This window comes from Apium graveolens, chromosome 8 (assembly GCF_009905375.1).
Source record: "Apium graveolens cultivar Ventura chromosome 8, ASM990537v1, whole genome shotgun sequence".
In the NCBI taxonomy this organism is placed as follows: Eukaryota; Viridiplantae; Streptophyta; class Magnoliopsida; order Apiales; family Apiaceae; genus Apium; species Apium graveolens.
This window is the reverse complement of record NC_133654.1, coordinates 130,456,094-130,477,535: the sequence shown is the minus strand read 5'-3', so window position 1 is coordinate 130,477,535 and position 21,442 is coordinate 130,456,094. Positions and strand designations below refer to the sequence as shown.

Sequence of the window (21,442 nt, the reverse complement as noted above, 5' to 3'; positions counted from 1 at the left end):
TAGTGATAGTTACTATGCAATTATTATCTTGTTATTTTATCATTTATTAATCACTGGTGTAATTCCTTTTCTTTAGTATAGTAATCAACTTTGTTTTAAAATCTTATTTTCCTTATTTAAAATCACGAACCCATGCCATGTTTAGTAAATTAATTATGTTAGTTTTTAACTCTTCTAAAAAGTTATTGATCTTCGCAATTGTTAATTGTAAATTTAGTAATTGGCTAAATAGATATTTATTTCATCATTCTTCTTCGATTTAGTAAAATAAATTCTCTCAAATCAATTCTCCTGTTCGCCTAAATTAAAATTTATGAAATGTGAAATTAATTTAGTTTCTGCGGAACCAATCTAAAATATTAAAACGAGATTATGCGTTTACAATTTAAATATTTTGGCACATCAATATTTTAGTACCTCATTTTAGTACCTTCTGTAAAGTAACTTTTGGTGAAACCATCTAACTACTGCACCAGCCATCTGAATTTATCTGCGGACATCTTGTTGACTAACAAGGTCAATCGACATGGCAGACGATATTCTGTGCCGTTTCAAGATTTGAGAAGTGGCTACTTCCGCTCGATCATAATTTAAAACAATAACCCTGTCATCATCCAGATCAAATCTTATATTCTCTTCCTTGCATTCACCAACAAGCCGGCATAACTGTGCCAAATTCTCAATTTCAATCCCATTAACTTTTTTCACCTGCTCACGTAAAGGTTTTCAGAGATTTTGAGGACAACTTTGGTGCCACACAAAAAAAAAATAACTTAACTGCAACAAGATATACCTACACTTTGATATACCTATAAATTTTGTGAAATCTACACTACTTGAAAAACACAACTACACATGCACTAGGGGTGGCAATTTGGCTCCAAATCCAAATTTACCCAACCAATTAGGTCCAGATTTTGGGTTCATGGATCAACAGAAAATCACAATTAGAATATGGATGGGGTTGGGTATTGATCACATCCTTACTTTTAAATACGAGTTGAAATCCATGATATCCACATTCTGACCCATATAATGAGATGGAAGCAATAGTAGATTACACGTCACAGTCACAGTGAATTAGTTTACCCCCAAGCTTATCCCGACGCGGCTGTAGTATATATAGTATGTTATTGTCTCCACCAGTCCCATTGATTTCTTTTTTCTTTTTCACTTGAAAGTGAAAGTGATTTGTCTTAGAAGAATTCATGTGATTCTTTAGCAGTTGGTGAGATTTTTGGCTCAAGTTCAGCCACTTTAGATAATGTGCAATATTGTTCAAGATTATAATTGGAATATTTATCAGTAGTTAAGCCGGAGATTTGTTGGCTAAGACGTTTAAAAGAAGAAATTAACCAGTACATAAGATTAATTAATTATCATTGTAGTTATAAGAAGTAATTAATTATCATTGTAGCAAAACCTTTTTGTTTGTTACGAGTAAATGTCACAACGAAAACAAGATATTGTTAATCATAGGCTATGTTACTCAGACTCGGGTACGGAGAGTCGGGTACGACACATATCCGAGTGTTGGACTCGATTTTCTGAAAATTTTAGGACACGGGGGCACCGTCCGAATTTTGGACACGGATACGGGGATACGGCATTTTTAATTCAAATTAATATTATATATATATATGTTATTATTAAGTTATTTTTTGCAAACATATATTAGTATTAAGTAAAATATTCGAAGTATCGTAATTGTCAAAATTAGTTTCAGCAGTTGTATAAATAAATTTTTATGAATTTAATAAAATTAAATATCCCTTATTTATGAAAATATTGCATGGCGGACATATCTTACTGTGTGTATTATTGCTTTTAAGATATGTGTGCATTCCTGCTGGCCCACTGCTACTTTAAAAAGTTAAATGAACCTAGAAGATGGACGGTGAGATTCATTCCACAAATATAATATATTATATTATACACCCACCCACCCACCCCATCTTTTTCGGTTCCATTTTCATCAAATCTCATAAAATTGATTCGTGTAGATTAAAACTATTGACCTTCCAACATGTTTATAGTTAGCTTCATATTATTGATAAGCAAGCAATTTCTCCGGCAACATGCAAAAATTTCCGGTCGCTTGCAAAAAATTTCCGGCCACCGGAAAAAAATTTGTGGCGAGTGCACAGTTATTTGGAAACCCCTTTTCTCCACACATGAATCCGGCACGTATCCCGTGTCGTGTCGTGTCGACACGGGTACGGTCACCTATTCCGGCGAGTCGGAGTAATATAGATCATAGGTTTTCAGTTCCATTTATTTTATTAAACAATTTTTGACAAACACTTGCATGAAAGTATGTATTAATGTCCCTGGTCTAGAAATATAATTTGTTTAGAAATAAAGAAAAACTTAATATAATACAGTAATTTTGTTACATTAAAAAATTATGAGAAAAATAGGTTACCCATATTTTGACCTGGAACCATTACAACCCGAACCAAACTTAACTCATATTTTAATTAAATATGGGTGAAATATAGTTTTGGTTCACAAACCCAACCCAAGTTCATATTTATCAATCCAAACAGACCCAAATCCATATTTTGCCACCCCTACATGAATACATACTGTTTCTTTGAAACGGTCGAAGCTATAAAGCAGAATTGTTTTTCTAATTTTGTTTTAAGTGTTATAGAACTGACTTTTTCTTTTATCTTTAATAATTATTCCGTATTGCACACAAATAAAGCGTCGTAAAACTTAATACTTAGTCAAGCAACTAACTTCTGGCATTTTGCACAATACTAGTAGAATTGTAAAAGCATAAAAAGTTATTTTTGTATCTTGATTTAGATTTTACAAAATGCACAAACACAGGACGAAAAAATAATAATAGGAAAACAGAAGTAAGAAACTTTAGAACATAGAGAGGAAAAAGAGTAAGATAGATACGATGTCAATCCAGTAATATCGATCTCCCACACTATTAACATAAGATTGATGAGTACAGTAAATACTAGGTTAAGCAACTGTACCTGTAATTCAGCTAGACGCTCGTAACCCGCATTAATATCATCCATTAGCACCTAAGCGGTTAATAAATCCCATTAGAAGGCAACAATTACCATGATGTAAGTAAATTTTGCAAACTATTTCTAAGCTAAAATCAAAGTAGAGAAGCAGACAGAAAAATATTTAAGAACAAAAGGCACTATAAAAAACATTTTGGTTAAACTTTTTGCAGTTGAAACTCCAACCTTTTATTACACCATAAATTAAGAATAAAAATTGAATCTATAAAACAAAATCTTCCTTACCCAATGCAAGGCCAATATAAAGCAAGCTTCCAAACACCAGTAATTCCTCTATTTATTAATTTAATCTAACTCATTACCCAGTGACCAGTTACATTGTTCTAGACAAAATCAGAATAATAATAAATCCTACTAGGTGCAGCAATCTGTTCAAGCAAAAAGTGTAGTAGCTTCCTTCATAAGATTTTTCTTTTGACTATGACATATGCAAATCAGTGTAAGCCAACAGAACTATCTTGAGTTCCTTTTATCATTCAGATTAATTCAAACAGCTAGTTTGCGGTTATTATGCACCTGGCACTTAAAATTTAATAAAAGAAAAGAAGCAAAGGACCGCTGAGATAAAGATATATATATCTGAAGACCTGTGATAGAATAACAAGCTGTTCCCCGGTTTTCTTAGGAAGTTCCCTGAGTGCTCGTTCACATAGTCGACGAGGGGAAGTATTGTACCAGTCTTCTCCATATTCATGAAGGTATGGTTGGGTCAATGGAATAAATACTAGACCTCCAAAGATGAAATAAGTAGGAAGCTTATCAAATTGATGAACGGGAACAAGCGAACCTAACTGTAAAAGCAGGGAGGTCAACTATCAAGATTATAAGAATTGCTAACATAAATGAAGTTTTCCGTGTGAGTGAAAAATAACGTCACAACATTCACAAGAAAATAAAGCAAAGATATAATCACAAGAGACTGATACTAAAAGTTCATATCAATAAGTGCAGTTTCCGCATGTCTAATAAAAATGCTCTACAAAAATAGTCCCAAAGTAATAGAAAGACGGTGGACTACATAGATGTAGCAATAACTCCATTTGAAACACGATTTTCCAACCACATTGCAGACATCAAATTCCCGTTTCCCACAAGAGATGAAACCTAATGGCAGTCCTTATAATGAGAGTTTATTCTTATGAATGCCAGATACTTGGCTGCATCCTCTCATGGTTCATAAACAAATGCAAACACTACTACAATAAATAAATCCTTCAACATGTTAACGTTGCAAAAATTCTAGCATTAGTGAATGTTCTTGTGAATTATGACCAATACCGGGAACATAGTTAGCATGTTAAGCATGGGCTACAAGAGTCTATCCTTAGAAGTTAAATTATAAGTTACTGAGATGAATAATATTACATATTTAATTGACGAGACATGAGAATAGATCAAGAGAAAATTTTGACCGTTTTGACCATAAGCTATCTAACTTATAACAGAACTGAGTAGCTACTTAAAAAGTTACTTGAAAACATGGTTTACATACAGTGTCTGGTGACCATCTCAGAAGCACCTTAATACTTGAGAAATGTCGTTTTGAGAGAGCGGAAAAAGATTGAATTTACTGATCTTTCCTATAAAATATGATGCAAAAAGCTATCGTAAACAATCATAGAACATAAAGTATGTAACAACACATTTGGACAGAAGCTTATCATAATAACAAGATCTGCTTCTATATCAGTAAAGACTTGTTAGTAGAATTGTCACATTATTGTAGTTACTCGTCATTACTGTTTGTGCAGATGATATACCATATTTGATAGAAAAAATAATGAATATATGACACTAATAACTTACTGGACGGAGGGTAATGGTTAATTCATGCTCTTCACCGTTCCTTAATACTTTAACTGCAGCAGTTTCATTGGGTTTCTTCATTGAAACCAGATGATCAAAGGTTATCCGCTCTCTGTTACGAAAATGAACTGCATAATTCAGAAAATGGAGTAAGCAAGTGATTCTCAAGTGGTATAATATTTTTGGTTGGCATCATATATATAAATTACCCTTGTGTTGGTTAGCAAACAAACAGAAAATTATTAAGAAATAAAGATTTGACCTAAATACTACCAGATAAAACCTCATATGACAAAATTGTACATAGATTCATGGAACTCTATTATGATCAAGCGGTAGGTAAACAACTCCGGTAAAAAATATAGCAATACTGTACATATTTGTATTAAGTATGAGCCAACAACCACCTGAAACTTTACCTTTAAGAGAACATGTATTTATCGTTTCCCACTAAGAAGCAAAGATCCGAGTGCCCCCCCCCCCAATTAAGAGAACATGTATTTATCTATACTGTACATGTTTGTATTAAGTATGAGCTAGGAAGCACCGACACTCCAAAAGGGCTTCGCTATGCGTGTCAGACACGGCCAACTCTGCGACACGACACTGACACGGCTGAGTACGTACCCGACAAGCCACATACGCGCCATGTGGCGTTTTGGCCGAATAAGGCGACCAACACGGGTTTGACACACGACTGGCACAACCCACCGACTCGGCCCATATAAAAAAAGCCCAAAATCATCTTTAAAAAGCCTAAACCATCTTCTATTAACCCTAATTTCACGTCTCTCTGTCTTTTATAACATCCCTCTTCATCTTTCTATCCGATAAAATACAAGATGACCAATTGAATGAAAATATAGAATAGATCTTATAGTAATTTATCACTTATTGTGAAAGAAAGTCTATTATTATTATGAATGAAGTTGTTCGATATTTGACATATATAAATTTTCTATATATTTATATTTTTATTACTTTTTTTTGTCGTGTCTCGTATCTAGGAAAATTTGATAATTGACGAATCCCCGTGTCCCGTGTCTCGTATCCCATGTCGCCCAATCAGTGTCGGTGCTTCCCCAGCACCACATGAAACTTTACCTTTAAGAGAACATGTATCTATTGTTTCCCACTAAAAAGCGAAGATACATATAAAAAAAATCATATAAACATATTTGATGTCATGAATGATAAACATATTAATTAAACTAAAATTTATGCAGATTGAATGAAAAACATAACTTGATCATCTAAAACACAAGTTCTTAAGTCAAACTTCTATCACAAAAGTGATTTTAAGAATTAATACTTTGCTGTTGTAAAAGTATATACTTATTACCTAAAAAGCTAGAATACGGGTATGGGAGTGTGAATGCATAGTGCGGAAATACGAGAATTCAGCAAATATAATAATATGGGGATTCGGGTGCGTAGGGACACGACACACAGGAATAAAAAAAATCAAAAAATATTTCATGTACATATATAAATATTTGTTAACAAAATTAATAACTGTAAGAAAATTGAGTGAAATGCATAATTCATTCATCTAGACTAAAACACAAAAATGAAAGTGAAATCTTATTTTCTTTATGTAAAAACTAATATGAGCATCAACAATTTTTGTATTTGCTAATAGACATTAATGCTGAATTCTGTGAAAGTAGTCAGTTGACATAATTATAACTACAATTTGTGAAAATTAAATTTGAAATTGGGATTGTGAAAGAATCCCCGGCCCGTATCCGAAACGGGGATACTTGTGTCCAGGTATTCGACATGGAAACTCAGCCGGTGACCAAAGCGTACCTGCTTTCTAGCTATTACCAACTTCAAGTATGGTTTGTTATAAGAAAAAATGAAACAAAGATTGTGCAAGTACCTCACACGGTCATACGAGTATCAGAGTATCTGAGACAGCGATACACGTGTCCAAGTATCGGAATAGGTGTTGTGGCCAAAGTATTCCTGCTTTTTAGGTTTCGGGGTTTAATATCATTGATAAGAGATAGCTGCTCAGAGTCAGCTTTTCCGTACTCCTGTATATTGACCCACAGTGTCTATGCATGAAGCATAAGAACCTGTTATCTATTCTTTCTCGCATTTTATCCATATATGCAGTGTGTAAAATGATGGATAGTTCTTTGTCTGAATTATTGTTGCTACATTCAATTACTTTCTTATTACTTCTTTTAATTTTTGTTCTCGTTTTTCATACTTATTATCGATTAACCTAATAATTGGTCGAATACGTGAAAAACCTCAACACTGGAGTAACAAACCTCAAGTGGAGAAGCTTTTATAAATATATAGAAATCAACCATAGTTCCTCATGTAGTTGATATCATGTATGATAAAAACATATTTACAAAACTAAAACTTAATTAAATTGAATGAAGCGCATAACTTGATCATCTTAAACACGAGAGTGTAAGTTATAAATCTCACTTTTTGCTCAATTAAACATAAGAATTAATACTTTTTTCTACAACGATACTTTGCATTCATGAAAATAGTTACTTATTTACAAAATCCGAGTAGGTTTGTAAAACGAAAATTAAAAAAAAAGTTGTGCAATATCTGACATGGGGGTACGACTGTCCGAGTATCTGACATGGAGGTACGAATATCCGAGTATGAGACATGGGCATAAATTGTAACCGAAGAAATCCCGCTTTTTAGGTTCCTGAGTATCATATAACTGATAAGAGATATCTATTCTAAGTCATCTTTGCCATATCCCTATATAAAGTCAGATATCTATTCTATGCATGAAGTATGAGATCTTGTTGTCCATTCTTTCTAGCATTTTATACATCTGTAGGGTGTGCAATATAATGGATAGTTCTTTATATATATTCTTGTCAGTACATTCTTTTAGATTCCTTCTTTAAACTTGTTTTCTCGTTTTTGTTACTAATTATCCACTTTCCTATTAATTAACCTACTAATTGAATAAATTTGTGCAAAACCTCAGCCTATCTCAACATTAATAGTAATGAGCCTTGACTGGAGAAACTTTTACAGATATGGAGAAATCAACTGTAGTTGCTAATTTCCTGAACCGATTAAAACAAAAGCAGTAAAATGTCCACATCAGTTCACATAAATGATTTCATTATTGAAGACGGCAAGTCATTAGAAAGGAAGACGCACCTGTTCCATCATTTGCTATGGGTATACTATCAAAAGCAAGCACAATGTCATCCTTTTTTAATATCTTATGTGCATCAGATAGTGGGTTGATTTTACTAACAAGCACCCCAGTCATGTCGGGACGCATTCGGAAGTATTCACGAAGTTGAACATTTTCAGTAGGCTGGCATGACAAACCCAAAGAACAGAATCCGACATAATTTCCGCTTTCTTCCACACCGGCCAAGAAATGTTTGACGATAGGGATTGGTATTATATAACTGAAAATATGAAGTCAATAAAAAGCGATTACACCTAGTCAGCAACAACGAAATAGAAAAATGGACATGAATACAGTATCACATGGCTAGGCGTATTAAATGAGTTTTTTGTTGGATTTCAACCAAATATGATACTATGGGCTTGGGTGATACAAGACAAATATGAGTTGAGTAATAATCATATGTGTAGAGAATTATTATATATGGTATGTCTTGTTCACTAGGGATGGAAAAATTTTCCGAACCGACGGAGATCCGACCGAATCGACCCTAGTGGTTTTTACCAAACCCGGTTATTACGGTTGGGTTACGGCTTGTATAACAAGTATGGGAAGACTTGTACAACAATTATGTATGACTTGGTAACTAAGTTTGGGGTGACTGTATGTTAAGATGAGAGCAGCATGACATATGTATAATGACATCACCACAATTATGTAAGGAGTATAGTTTAAAATTTACCTAAAATCAAGAACGCAAGAACAAAATACCGAAAGAATAGTTCGAGACACGTGAACACCATGTTATCCTTAAAACAGATAAACTCCTTCTATGTGGTGTTTGAATGTGTTGTGACTTCCGCCTCCTAGGATACAACGAACAAAGGTAGTCCCAAACAATTGAAGACCTGCCTTCTATGAACCGATCAAACACAACTTTCTATCTCATAGAAAACCCTAGAGCTCTATATATGTATATATATATAATGCTTGAGGCATATTGTCTGTAAAATCAAGAAGCTAAGATCTCTTTATTTAGGAATAAGATTGTGTAACTTACACACAAAATCAAAATTGTAACCTATGAAATAATGAGCTACAATAATGAATAATCAATATTATGTCATTATTACGGAGTAACAAAATCAATTTTATAAGTTACAAAATCAAAACAAAAAAAAAGTAATTTAATTTTTATTAAAATATTCCAACAAATTATGGTACTGTTAATGATGTCATATTAGAAACCCACTTTATGTTCTATATGATCAGCAACCTCTTTGTATCAAACACAACTAAGATAAATGGCACTACAACACATTACTCCTCTTCTTCTTGTCTAAATATATCATATTAAACACACACAACAACTTATATATAGCTTATATATACATTAATTGACATGGTATCAGAGCAAGTTTTAACATAAGAAGATAGAGCATAAGAAGATAGAGCAGAATCAGAAATCACAATCAGGCTCAAAGTATTTAAAAAAATAGAGAACCTGAGTTGTGTTTTACAGAAAAATCGAAAAATCCCAACTTATTAAAACAAAATACACATACACCACACAACAGAATGGCAACCTATCAAATCGAATTCGGCCTGTAAAAGCCCGTTGACGCACACTTACGTGCAACTAGACTTGCAACAGCTTGACGTCACGCACCACGCAAGAAGGATCTGGTTGTTTTCCAGCAAAACTACTTCTGGACTTTTTGCTCATCTTTTCATTCTGAATCCATTCGTGGTAGTTAATCTTAAATATGAGAAATTTCAGTTTATCCTCCTTTTGTTAGTATAAAGATTGACTATACCGCTCGTTTGTTGTTGTTGTTTGCCCTATATTCACCTAAGTATTATAGATTTTCTCTGTTCGTTTTTGGGAGAGAATTGAAAAAAAAAATCCCAGCCATAGATACCGTATTCATATGAATATGTGTGTATATATATATATTGACTTGCTTTAAAGTCAAGTCAAGGCTTGATTTAATTTCCGAAAATACAATTTGAATATTTTTTAAATATATATTGCCGGAGGTTGTCCTACCACCAATTACGTTATTGCTACAAGTAGCATTAAATCTGGATTTCATAGTATTCCTTAAGTGGGTCCTAAATTTGATTTTTTGGACAAAATGGTCAAAGTCTTGCACGATGGCTAAAATCCTATAAATTAATGAAATATATCAACGGGAAGGCCAAACAACTGAAGAAAAGCGATGCAAGTTTTGATGATTGGGATAAATGCCATGGTGTGTTCATGGTTATTTAACTCTACGGAGGTACATATTCGCAAGAGGTATATCTTTATTGATACAGCTGAAGAAAGGGTAATGAAATTTATGTGGATTTCGTCAACAAAAATCTAACATTCTCGTACTCATATGTATATTAATCACAAAATAAAAATGCTAAACATAAACATATCTATTTTCCCTTCTATATACTCACATTGATAAGCTGACTATAAAAATATATAAACATATTATACTACGTGTATATTCAGTTTTAATCATTTTCTACGTACATAAACACACACACTTAAGATATATAAGTTGAAATTAGCATGTTCATAAATGTTATTGATGTTGAGTAGGTTTTTAGTATTTTATTTTATTTTATTCGTTTTAAATTTTCATTGGATTTTGCAGTATTCGACCGACTAGTCGACCAAGTCGACTGACTAGTTGACAATTCGTAAGTCGAGCTCTCCAGCCGACTTTTCCAAACCGATTATTCGACTAGTCGTCGACTAGTGGACCGTTGTGACAGCAATGCCTCCCTCTCGACGCATATTTGCCAGTCAACTTTTTGGGAGTTTTTCCCTTGTTTCTCTCCAGGCTCTTCCTCTTTGCTTCAAGGGGAGATTAACCGACACAATCTTGATAATGAAGCAACAGAGTCACGTCCATTCATTAATATGCCTATTCCAAGTTTGTCTTGTCCAAAACTAGTTCAAACACATCACATATCCCTCCACGTAATGAGTTAGATAATAGATTTGATAGGCTAGATTTAATTACATTTTCTAGGCAGCACAATGACAACGTCACCACATTACCAATGTCATCACTTTACCACATCCTAAGAGCTCTGACCTCGAGGTAGATCCTAGAGCTCCTATAACTGAGCCAGATGACAGTAACACTCTTAATCCTACTCTAAATCTTCCTATTGCTATTAGAAAGGGTGTGCGATCTTGTACTAATCCCTCTATCTCAAATTTTGTTTTCTATAAAGTATTATCTCCTCCTTCACTTGCTTTTGTGTCATCTTTGTCTAGCATTATCTTAGATGGGAACTCCAACAACTGGATGTTAAAAATGCATTCTTCCATGGAGACTTGAAGGAGGAGGGCTATAGGGAGATTTCACCTGGCTTTTGTACAACTGAAACTATTGGAAAAGTATGTAAATTAAAGAAGACTATCTATAGATTGAAACAGTCTCCAAGGGTTTGGTTTGGCAAACAAACATGCGAATTCTGATCACACAATCTTGATGATATTGTGATTACCGGCAACGACACATGCGAGATTGCAGATGTTAAACGAAGACTTGCTTCTGAATTTGAAACGAAGGACTTGGGAAAACTATAGTATTTCCTTGGCACTGAAGTCTCTAGGAGTCCTGGTGTATCTTCCTTTCAAACGGAAATATACATTGGACCCTTTAAATAAAACATGAATGTTGTTAGAGGCAACATAGTCACTCGGCGACATAAGAAGCAACCGGTAGTAGCATTATCAAGTGCTGAAGCAGACAACTGAGCTATGGCTCCAGGTGTACGTCAATTGTTATGGAATAAATTATTTCTCACAAAAATGGGACTTGCAACAGCTACTCCAATGAAGCTATATTGTGATAACAAAACAGGTATAGCCATTACACATGATTCAATTCAACATGATCGAACCAAACATATTGATCGATTCTTCATCAAAGAGAAAATTAATAATGATGTTATTAGTGTTCATATTGTAAGATCTAAAGATCAAGTAGCTGATGTGTTAACTAAGGGCTTTGGAAGAAAGATGTTGCATCCTCTAATTGGCAAGTTGGGCATGAGCAATATCTATGCATCAACTTAAGGGGGAGTGTTACGATGAGAGCAGCAATGATATCACCATATTGATGTCATTGTTAATGATGTCTTAGTGTTTACTGTAGAAACTAACTTTATGTTTTATAAGAGGCAGCAGCCTCCTTATATCAAACACAACTAACATATATCAAATATACACCGGAACACGTTACCCATCTTCTTCCTATATATCATTTTAAACAAACACAACACAACTTATATATGTAGCTCATATATACACCAATTGACATTATATATAGGTAGGCATATTGTTTGATAGAAAAAAGGAGAACATTTTAGATGTAGGTATTATTTGAAATATACTTAAGTATTGTTTGGCTTGCGCATCGGTTGAAACACCTTTGAGTTGTTATTAATGCCTGCATTATTGACAATTAATTTGATTAATAATACAAGTTGGGAACTACTTTTTCCGCATCACATAAGTGTGTTTGTGTGTGCGTGTTCTGCATTGGTTAACTGAATCTCGTATAGTTGTGTGTATTCCTCCTAACATTTATAGCATCAAAAAATCCGTAAAACTAATTTTAAACATGAAAATAGAATGTGAACATGAAAACACTTTTAAACAAGAGAGTCAATGATGCAAGATAAAATACTATTTCAAAGTGGTTTCTCTTTTACGCAATGAGGTGGGGCGGTGCATGGGTGCTGCTTAGTTGTAGTATATCTTGGTTTGTGATCGTCAATTTTTCTCTAGTTGGGTTTTTGTAATGAACCGTGACAATGCAAAGAAATTAATTATGTATTTCAAGAAAAAACACAGGGGCAGAGAAGTCAATATAAGACGAGAGGGTAAAGAAGTAATTAAACAAGAAAAGTAAGGGGCAGAGAAGTAATTGGAAAGGGGAGACTGATAAGAAGGGGAAGAGGGGACGACTGGGGTTATGAAAATTATTATTGAAAATACTCTTTGTTAGGTTTTGGGAGAGAGAGGACCTCTCAATAGTCCTTCGGTGTAATTCATTTTATGTATTAATCGTACGTTGAGCTCTAAGTATTGTATTAAGCTAGATTACTTTCTGATAACCTGTGGTTAGTTTATTACAAGTGGTATCAGAGCCTAGACGAGATGGGGCTGCCGACGGTGACTCGGAGGGTGGAACAGTTTGAAGTGAAGTTCACAGATCTGGAGAGGGAAATTTCGGAGATTGTGTCTAAGGCGGTAGATAAGGCAGTGGAAGCGATGCGTAAGTCACTTTTGGAGATGGTTAGGAAGGTTGGTAAAGCTGGTGAAGGGGATTCGAGGACAATAGATCTGCCCCCAAATCAAGTAAGCCAATTTTCTGATACCCCCACTCATACTTTAGTGGTTGATAAATTGGATAAAGTGGGTAGAGTTGAGAAAGAAATTAATGGTGCGACTGAGGATTTAGCCCAATTAAAAGTGTCACAACTTGCCAAGTTAGGCCCTCAAATGTTTGATTATAGTGGTGAAAGACTGTATGGTGTTAAAACCCCGTTCCTTACTACTAAGCATGCTATAATCTCCATGATTTTTCCGAACGAAGTGATTGAGAATGTTTTGGAAACATACTCTGCCTATAAACTTAACAAAGCTGATTCAGTTAGTACCTATAGGATTCATGAAAATGAGTATGGTAAACTACAAGGAAAATTATATTATGATCATAAAAATGTTATTAATACAACTCGAAGGCTCGATGTATGGCCTGTTAAAGGTAAGTTCACTCGAAAGATGAATCTAATCAGGTTGGTAAATAAGTCTTATAAAATAAGAGGATCTGGTTGTTTTGGAAATATTCTTCACATAGAATTAGTTGTTTGGCATTGTGATGAGGAAAGTATATGTTATAAGCAACCTGAAGACGAACATGGTAAGAGTAAGACTCTTGCTGAAAGTCGGAAACCCGAATCTGATTGGAAGTTGCTTGACAAATTGATAAAGGATTCCATAACAAAGGAACTTGTTGATAAAAAGATGGAGAGTACTATACATCCGGTGTTCCCCATTTCTAAAGGGTGTGAAGATATAGTTTCCATGCTACGCAATGGTTCTGCTGAAGAAAATGCAGTTTCTACAATGCAAGAAAAAGAGTCATCTCTTCTGCGCCGATCTAGGAGTCAGTATACCCCCGGAATAGTAAATTTTGCTGCTTACCATGTTCTTTGTCCAGAGGGTGATAAGGGTCAAACAGTTCTACAACTTGCAGAAAAGATTCAGAAGTCTGGACTCTGTGTCCTATCAACAAGCAAGACGTCATATGCCTATATTTTTGTTACTTTATCAACGAACACAGTTCTCTTTGCTTTAACTTACGGTGTCCAACCTGCTTTTAGAAATGATCCTGCTAATGTAGAGGAAATACTTGCAGAAGCCAGGGAAAAGATACAAAAAAATTGTAAAGGGCTTTTGGCAGAGAAAATTGTCGATGATGTTGAGAAAAACGATGAATCTGATTCTGATGTTGCTAAGGTTCCCGAATTTGACAAATTGGATACTCTGTCCAATATAAATAAAGAAAGTGATCTTTCTATGGAAGTTGGTTCTTAATCAGTTAATGTCATTGATATTTCTCGCAATGTTGTGGCTTTAGAAATGCAAAATGGCATAAATGTTCCTGGTAATTTTAGGGAAAAACTATACAATTTTGGTCAAGATGTATCTGAAAGTGATCCTGCTCAAGGGGTTACAAGGATTGATGAAAGCAAATCTGGGGAGTCATGGATCCGGGGACTTAGTGAAGGAGAGTATTGTGGTCTCTGTATTGAGGACCACCTTAATGCCCCTGTTGCTATAATTGGTGTTGCGAATAAAGGGAACATTATTGTTGAATTTCTAGAGGATTGTCTAAATGCAGCAAATGCTCTTAGAAAGCAAATGTGGGTTGAAGCTCAATTAGACAAAAAACACTTAAGAGATGAAAGCTTGAGTAAATTTTATGATCCTTATTTAACTGAGACAGCGAACAGAAGCTATAGCCTTGTAGGATTGGGTGAAAATAAGAACAATGAAGTTGTTCTTAACACTACAATTAAAGTAGAGCCTTTTATTGATCCAGACAATGTCAAGAAGGAACAGAACAATCGTTGTGATATGACTTCTGACAGGAAGGTAGTGGTACAAAATGCCTCCGTGAATCAGAATACTCCTATTATTCAGCATAATGGTTCACTATCGGAAAGGTCACAGTTACAGCGGAAATCTTGTGTTGGTCAAAGAGCAGAAGCAATACATAAGTACAAATCTTTGCGTTTTGGTCAATATCGGAGGCATAATCGTTATTGGAAATTTGTTGCATATTTTTCTAGATATGATCCTGGTTCTGGTAGAATATTTATTGAATTACGTGAGCGTGGTTGGAAGATGATTGATTCTGAAGAGTCATTCAAGACTCTTTTGTTGTCTTTGGAATCACACTTGCGCATAGTGTTGCAACAATCTGAGACTTCTCTTAAGGAAAATATAAGAAGGAATCTGCAGCCATTTGACATTGTTGGTGACGCAGGAAATGATAGAGAAAATCAAGCTGTTGAAATGGGTTATTGTTATGCTTATCTAGCTTCCCGATGTGCGACAAGTACAACCAGGTTCGAAGGCCAACTTCCTGACTTCCACCTTGAGGACAAGGTGAAACTTTGGGCCGCGGGTAATGTAATGAACCGTGACAATGCAAAGAAATTAATTATGTATTTCAAGAAAAAAACACAGGAGCAGAGAAGTCAATATAAGACAAGAGGGTAAAGAAGTAATTAAACAAGAAAAGTAAGGGGTAGAGAAGTAATTGGAAAGGGGAGACTGATAAGAAGGGGAAGAGGGGATGACTGGGGTTATTAAAATTATTATTGAAAATACTCTTTGTTAGGTTTTGGGAGAGAGAGGACCTCTCGAAAGTCCTTCGGTGTAATTCATTTTATGTATTAATTGTACGTTGAGCTCTAAGTATTGTATTAAGCTAGATTACTTTCTGATAACCTGTGGTTAGTTTATTACAGTTTTTCAAGCTCATTCATGGCCTAAATTTAGGTATTACAAGCTCATTTATAATTAATTTTGTGGAAGTATACTTGTTGGTGTCACAAATACTAATGTCATGGTTGTTAAATGCACAAATAAGTTGTGCACAGTATGATGACATTTTATGATTGCATAACATTTTTCTAAATAGAGAGCAGAAAAGGGAGGAATAGTGATCTCTTAATTTACCTAGCAGATTTAGAACGGAAAGCAATTTGCTGAAGATCATAGAGGAGTCCCCTCAAATATTAAACAAGCATAAGGAGACCAGGTAGAATACTCACCCTATGTTCTCTGCACCAGAAAGGTTTTGAAAAGCTACACCAGCAACCTTCTTGCCCATGATTGCTGGGCCTCCACTATTTCCTGGGTTGATAGCGGCATCAATCTGTATTGCAAGGAGTTGAGTAGCGCCATGCACATATTGTGTAGGTTCAACTCTGGAAACAACCCCTTTTGTAACAGAGATATTGTCTCCACCTGCAAAAAGTAGTCAACTCTTAAATACATTAGCAAACATTACACAGATCAATATCCTCAATGATAATATATGCATTAATGGGGTCATTTGTCAATCTGAGTCATATTTGCTGAATTGTCAGTTTTGCGGACATGTAGTAGGCATATGGCTAACAGGTCTATAGGACACTATAGCAAAGATAAGTTAGAAGACTAATCTACCTCTTACACACGAAGCCCGACCCGATATAACATATGCAGTTGGAGTTGTAACCAAATAAATAAAAGCATAATCCTCGTCAACCTCATACGGATGCAATTTATATGACATTAAGGTGTACTGAAGCTGCTTCTCAAAAAGGAATAATGTGTTTTAAATAAAAGGTATAGAAGGCTTAAGAACTACTCATGTTACTTTAGAATACTTGAGGGATCCTCTTGTATCTTCAATATAAGAGGTTGTTTGCTCTTGTAGCAAATGTACAAATAAATCTAATATATTAAAAGAAAAAAAAATCACTATAGTATATACACTTTTGTCTCTGTCTCAATTTACATGTCATGCTACTTATTTAGATCTACAAAAAACTAAATTGGGGTCACTAAATAAAGGTAACAAGATCTTTTATTTCACACTACTATAACCTATAATATTTTAATAATTTATACATTCAATATAATTAAACTTTAAAATTAATTAAAAATAACCAGTTCACAAGATCCAGGGACAAAATCTTTTTTACAGGAGGGGAGAATGTAATAACTCGTTCCATATTCGATATATATATATTTGTGTGTGTGTAAATGTAAATGGATTATACTTGGTAAAAAAATGTAAATGGATTAAGATTGACATGTTTAATAATATGGCTTCATGTGTTATTTCATGTGTTATATGAGTGTGTATAAGTGGGAGGAATTAGGATTAAGAAATTGGGGACTAATAGTTTGGTTTGTTATATCTTTGTTTGGATAGTTGAACATGGGAATAATATAAATGGAGATGATTTAAATAAATTATTTATGCTAGTAAGTTGCTATTTCAGCTCTCTTTCTTTTCTGCCCTTAAATTTGTTAGTGAAAGTGTTCTACTTATTTTCGGTACTAGCATTTTTGGGAGTATATTAAGGATAACGGCATTTATTGTCTCAAGAAATAGATCCAAAGAAGGGGAAGGAAGAGAAGATGTGTGGGATTGATACGATACATTAATGTTAAGGTGTAGACGAAACCTTATGAAAAGCCAGATACGCTAAGTTAATGGGGAAACATTTTTCTTTTGAACATGTTGTCAGACTTTAGTGATGGACTTATTCAGTTCTATATTTAAACTAAAGTATACGTCGATAAGATTGGTATTTAAATATGGTCAAACTAGGTCAAGATTTAGCTGACGTTTCTCAGATTATACTATGTTCAAACTGGTATAGAAGGATTGGGTGAAACGGTATCTTCAGTTTCTTGTTTATATACTTGAGAGACTATTCAAGGCAGAAATTAATGTTGGTGTCACGCGTAAACTACCCGAGAGCATTTTATGACTTTCAAAATAACCTCTCAACATATGTCACTTGTTTTGAAGATATCTAGTGGTCCAACTTCAACTCCTAAGCTACTATTTTTGTCTTCTATGGCACTCACAGTCTGAATATTCTAAAGTACCCAAGTCTATTTCTCAGTCACATTGTTAGTTTGTTACGTTAGTTCATACTAACAAAAAGCTTAGGTGCTTCTATACTTTTTACTATAATATATTCAATCTTAAAAATTGATTCATCAATTATACTTCTCCAATCAGTCCTCAGTATATTGTAATATATGTGTGGAATTCCCTATTTGCTAACTCCAGATAACTATACCACCCACTCCTATATTATATCATCATCTCTCACCTTCTCATAGTTTTACTCAAACTTCCTTCTTGGAGTAACTCTATGCTGATTATTGAATGTTTTTAATATGGTGATAGATTGGAGTTTTTTTCTTGTGTCAGGAAGTGAGAATAGAGTTTGGTTTTATAATAATGGCTATTATTCGCGTTTCTAATTTTAAATGAATCAACTGAGTTGAGCGGTTAAGTATATTATTGGCCCTTGAGGCTATTATTGGTCGAGGGACCTATCTTATTAGCCTAAATGGTTGCAGGTCTAGAACTGACCTTTACGTTGTATGCAATAGGAAGATCACTAACGTTGTATGCAATAGGAAGATCACTAACATCACTTGTAGTGACTACAATGTTCCACTAAGTTGTATCTATTGGACTTAATATTATCAGTTGCTTAATCACAATAAAAAAAAAGAGAACTTTGGAGTTTATATTCCTTTCTATCTTTGGACAATAGAAACAATCCTCCTATATATTCTTTTGTTAGTTTTTATCATCGTTCTGAGGAAATACAAATGTTGAAGTTCACATTCTTTTGTGATATCTCTTATTATCTCGAAAAATAGGAATATCAGGGTTGCATTCTGTGGTATTTCTCATTATCGAGTGAACTCGGATATCTGAGTTTATTTACTTTTTGTAAATTTTGTTTTCATTGTATATGTTCAATAATTACGAGTATTGGAATTCGTATCAATTCTATTGATATTCTTATAATCAAGAATATATTATGCTCTTGACTTCCGTTTGAGAAACGATTATTTTATCTGAAACCATATCAAGATTTAACATTTCCTGTAGGGTTTATAATAGTCCACTATCTATAGTAGTATTCTAGCTGAGCATATTTTTCTCACTTTATTTTTGGATTTTTTCTAACCACTCGGGTACGAGGCCTAGTTGAGTACAAGAATAAGGTATGTCTTTTCAGAAGAGAAACTAAGTTGCACCAATAATTTACGGGAATTCTAAATGGTGTCCACCTGTCTACTCAAACTCCTTTTGGGTCAGAACATGACGACCATTAAGATAAACTCAAACTTTTTTACAAAAATGACGAGGAAGAAGGAATGAATATTTTAATTGGGATTTGGCTATGTGTACTCGTTATGATGTTCAATTGGAGAAGACGCAAACATGGGTTATGAAGCTTTATCCAAGTAAGCTTCATAACCCATCTTTGCGTCCTCTCCAATTGAACATCATAACGAGTACACAGCCAAATCCCAATTAACATATTCATTTATTGATCCTCATCAAAAAATTCCTTATCGGATTTCTAAGCAATGATTTAGCATGCAAAGATACATATTCTGATCCTGTTCAAATTCCAAAATCCATAGTTTATGTCAAATAAATTTATTATGTCGAACCAACTCAAGCCTAGGTTTGTGTGCGTGTATGTATTTGTTATACTTCTACTCATCTCAAATTAACCTCCATGGCCCATGGTATATGCAATAATATTAATAGCCATCAAATTTTTGTAGTATATGAATTTCATTAAAGATTCACGAGTAAACAAAAGCTAATTTAAATAAATTAAAAATTATGATATTAAAGAAGAGGAGAGCCAGCAAGTCACCAACTGGCAGATATTACTTTCTCTTGAATTATGTGTGATTTAATTAATCTGGAAATTCAATGGGAAAAAATAATGGTTTGTATTAGAGTTGTATTAATTGTGTAGGGGGGAAGTTACCTTGAGGGTAACCAACGACAGAAACACCTTCTTGCAAAAATGGAACATCACCAAGATTCAATGAATTCATTCCGTCCCAAAAGTCATGATTTTGAACAACCAGAATAGCCAGGTCACATTCATGGCCGATGGCATGGACAGTGGCTCTATGCTTTGTAGGAGAACCGTGCTTTCTCACAAGTACAAAAGTATGATCAGCCACAACGTGAGCATTGGTAAGAATGCGGTTGCCATATATAACAAACCCTACATAATTGTCATTAATTATACTAATATATAAGAAAAAGGAGCCTAGTACAATGAATAGAAACAATGACAAATAATGATTAGTAAAAGTTGATTGAAGCATTTCGACAAACAGGAGGGGGGTAAGTCTAGTCTTAACTAACCAGAACCGGTAGACTCTCGCTGAGACTTATTCTGCCAGGGAAGAGAATAATTAGGAGTGCTGGAAACAGTAAAAATCTTAACAACAGAATCAAGCGCAAGCTCTACAGCAGAATACACATCAGTGTCAACTACAACACTACTAGCTGCTGCTGCTGCGGCTGCGGCTGCGGCTGCTGCTACACTTATCTTCTCATTTGCAATACTACTACTACTAGTACTACTACATAGCGTTCGACTTGTTGTTCTATTACAAACCAACAATTTGTTTACAGATTCAATGTAGTAATTATTATCACAGCTTGTTAAGGAACGATGACAATGAAGACGACCCCGACGACTCAGATTTAACGATGACAATTGAAGCTTGCGAACAGTGCGGTTAACAATACATTTAAGTAGCACCATCCTGATAATCAAACTCCCCCCTTATTACGTGCTCCTTCTAGTGATCAAACCCCTCTGATACACTATTGCCTCCGTCTATTATCACGTCTAACCGGGTGGTGGCCTTATATGTCATTTTTTTTTGTAAATAATGGTCCAAATTGTCATCTGTGAAAATTAAAATTAACGCCCTATCTGTCACTTCATAACTGAAGATCGTCTGACATTTAGATATTTTCTTTCTTAAAAGAAAAATAGAACTTAGTGAACCGTCATGCTTGCAGGAAAAGATTAACGGAAGATCGTCTGTCGTTTTAAATATTTTTTAAAAAACATGAAAACGTGGTATAATAAATCGTTTTGTTTATTTTAAAAAATTATAAATACCTTAAACGGAACTTAATACACTGTTATGCCGATGATTTCAATAAAACAGAGGTTAATAAATCGTTTGATAGTTTTTTAAAAACTTTTTAAAAAGTTAAACGTGGTATAAAAAATCGTTTAATGGTATTTTGTTTAATGTAAACAAAAT

At 34.3% G+C, this 21,442-nt stretch overlaps 1 protein-coding gene across 2 annotated transcripts; it reads right to left on the bottom strand.

Moving 5' to 3' along the window:
• Positions 1–300: 300 nt before the first annotated feature.
• LOC141678006 (protease Do-like 10, mitochondrial) lies at positions 301–21,028 on the bottom strand. 2 transcript variants are annotated; one of them, XM_074484183.1, is made up of 8 exons: positions 20,523–21,026; positions 20,134–20,379; positions 16,369–16,564; positions 8,019–8,278; positions 4,860–4,987; positions 3,641–3,844; positions 2,997–3,047; positions 301–708 (listed from the first exon to the last, which is right to left on the bottom strand). In XM_074484183.1, the coding sequence occupies exons 1-8, from the start codon at positions 20,926–20,928 to the stop codon at positions 487–489; spliced, it is 1,713 nt and encodes a 570-aa protein (XP_074340284.1). In that variant the 5' UTR covers positions 20,929–21,026; the 3' UTR covers positions 301–486. The 2 variants fall into 2 exon arrangements, with proteins under 2 accessions (XP_074340284.1, XP_074340285.1); XM_074484184.1 differs by lacking the exon at positions 3,641–3,844 and having other exon boundaries at positions 20,523–21,028.
• Positions 21,029–21,442: the final 414 nt, after the last annotated feature.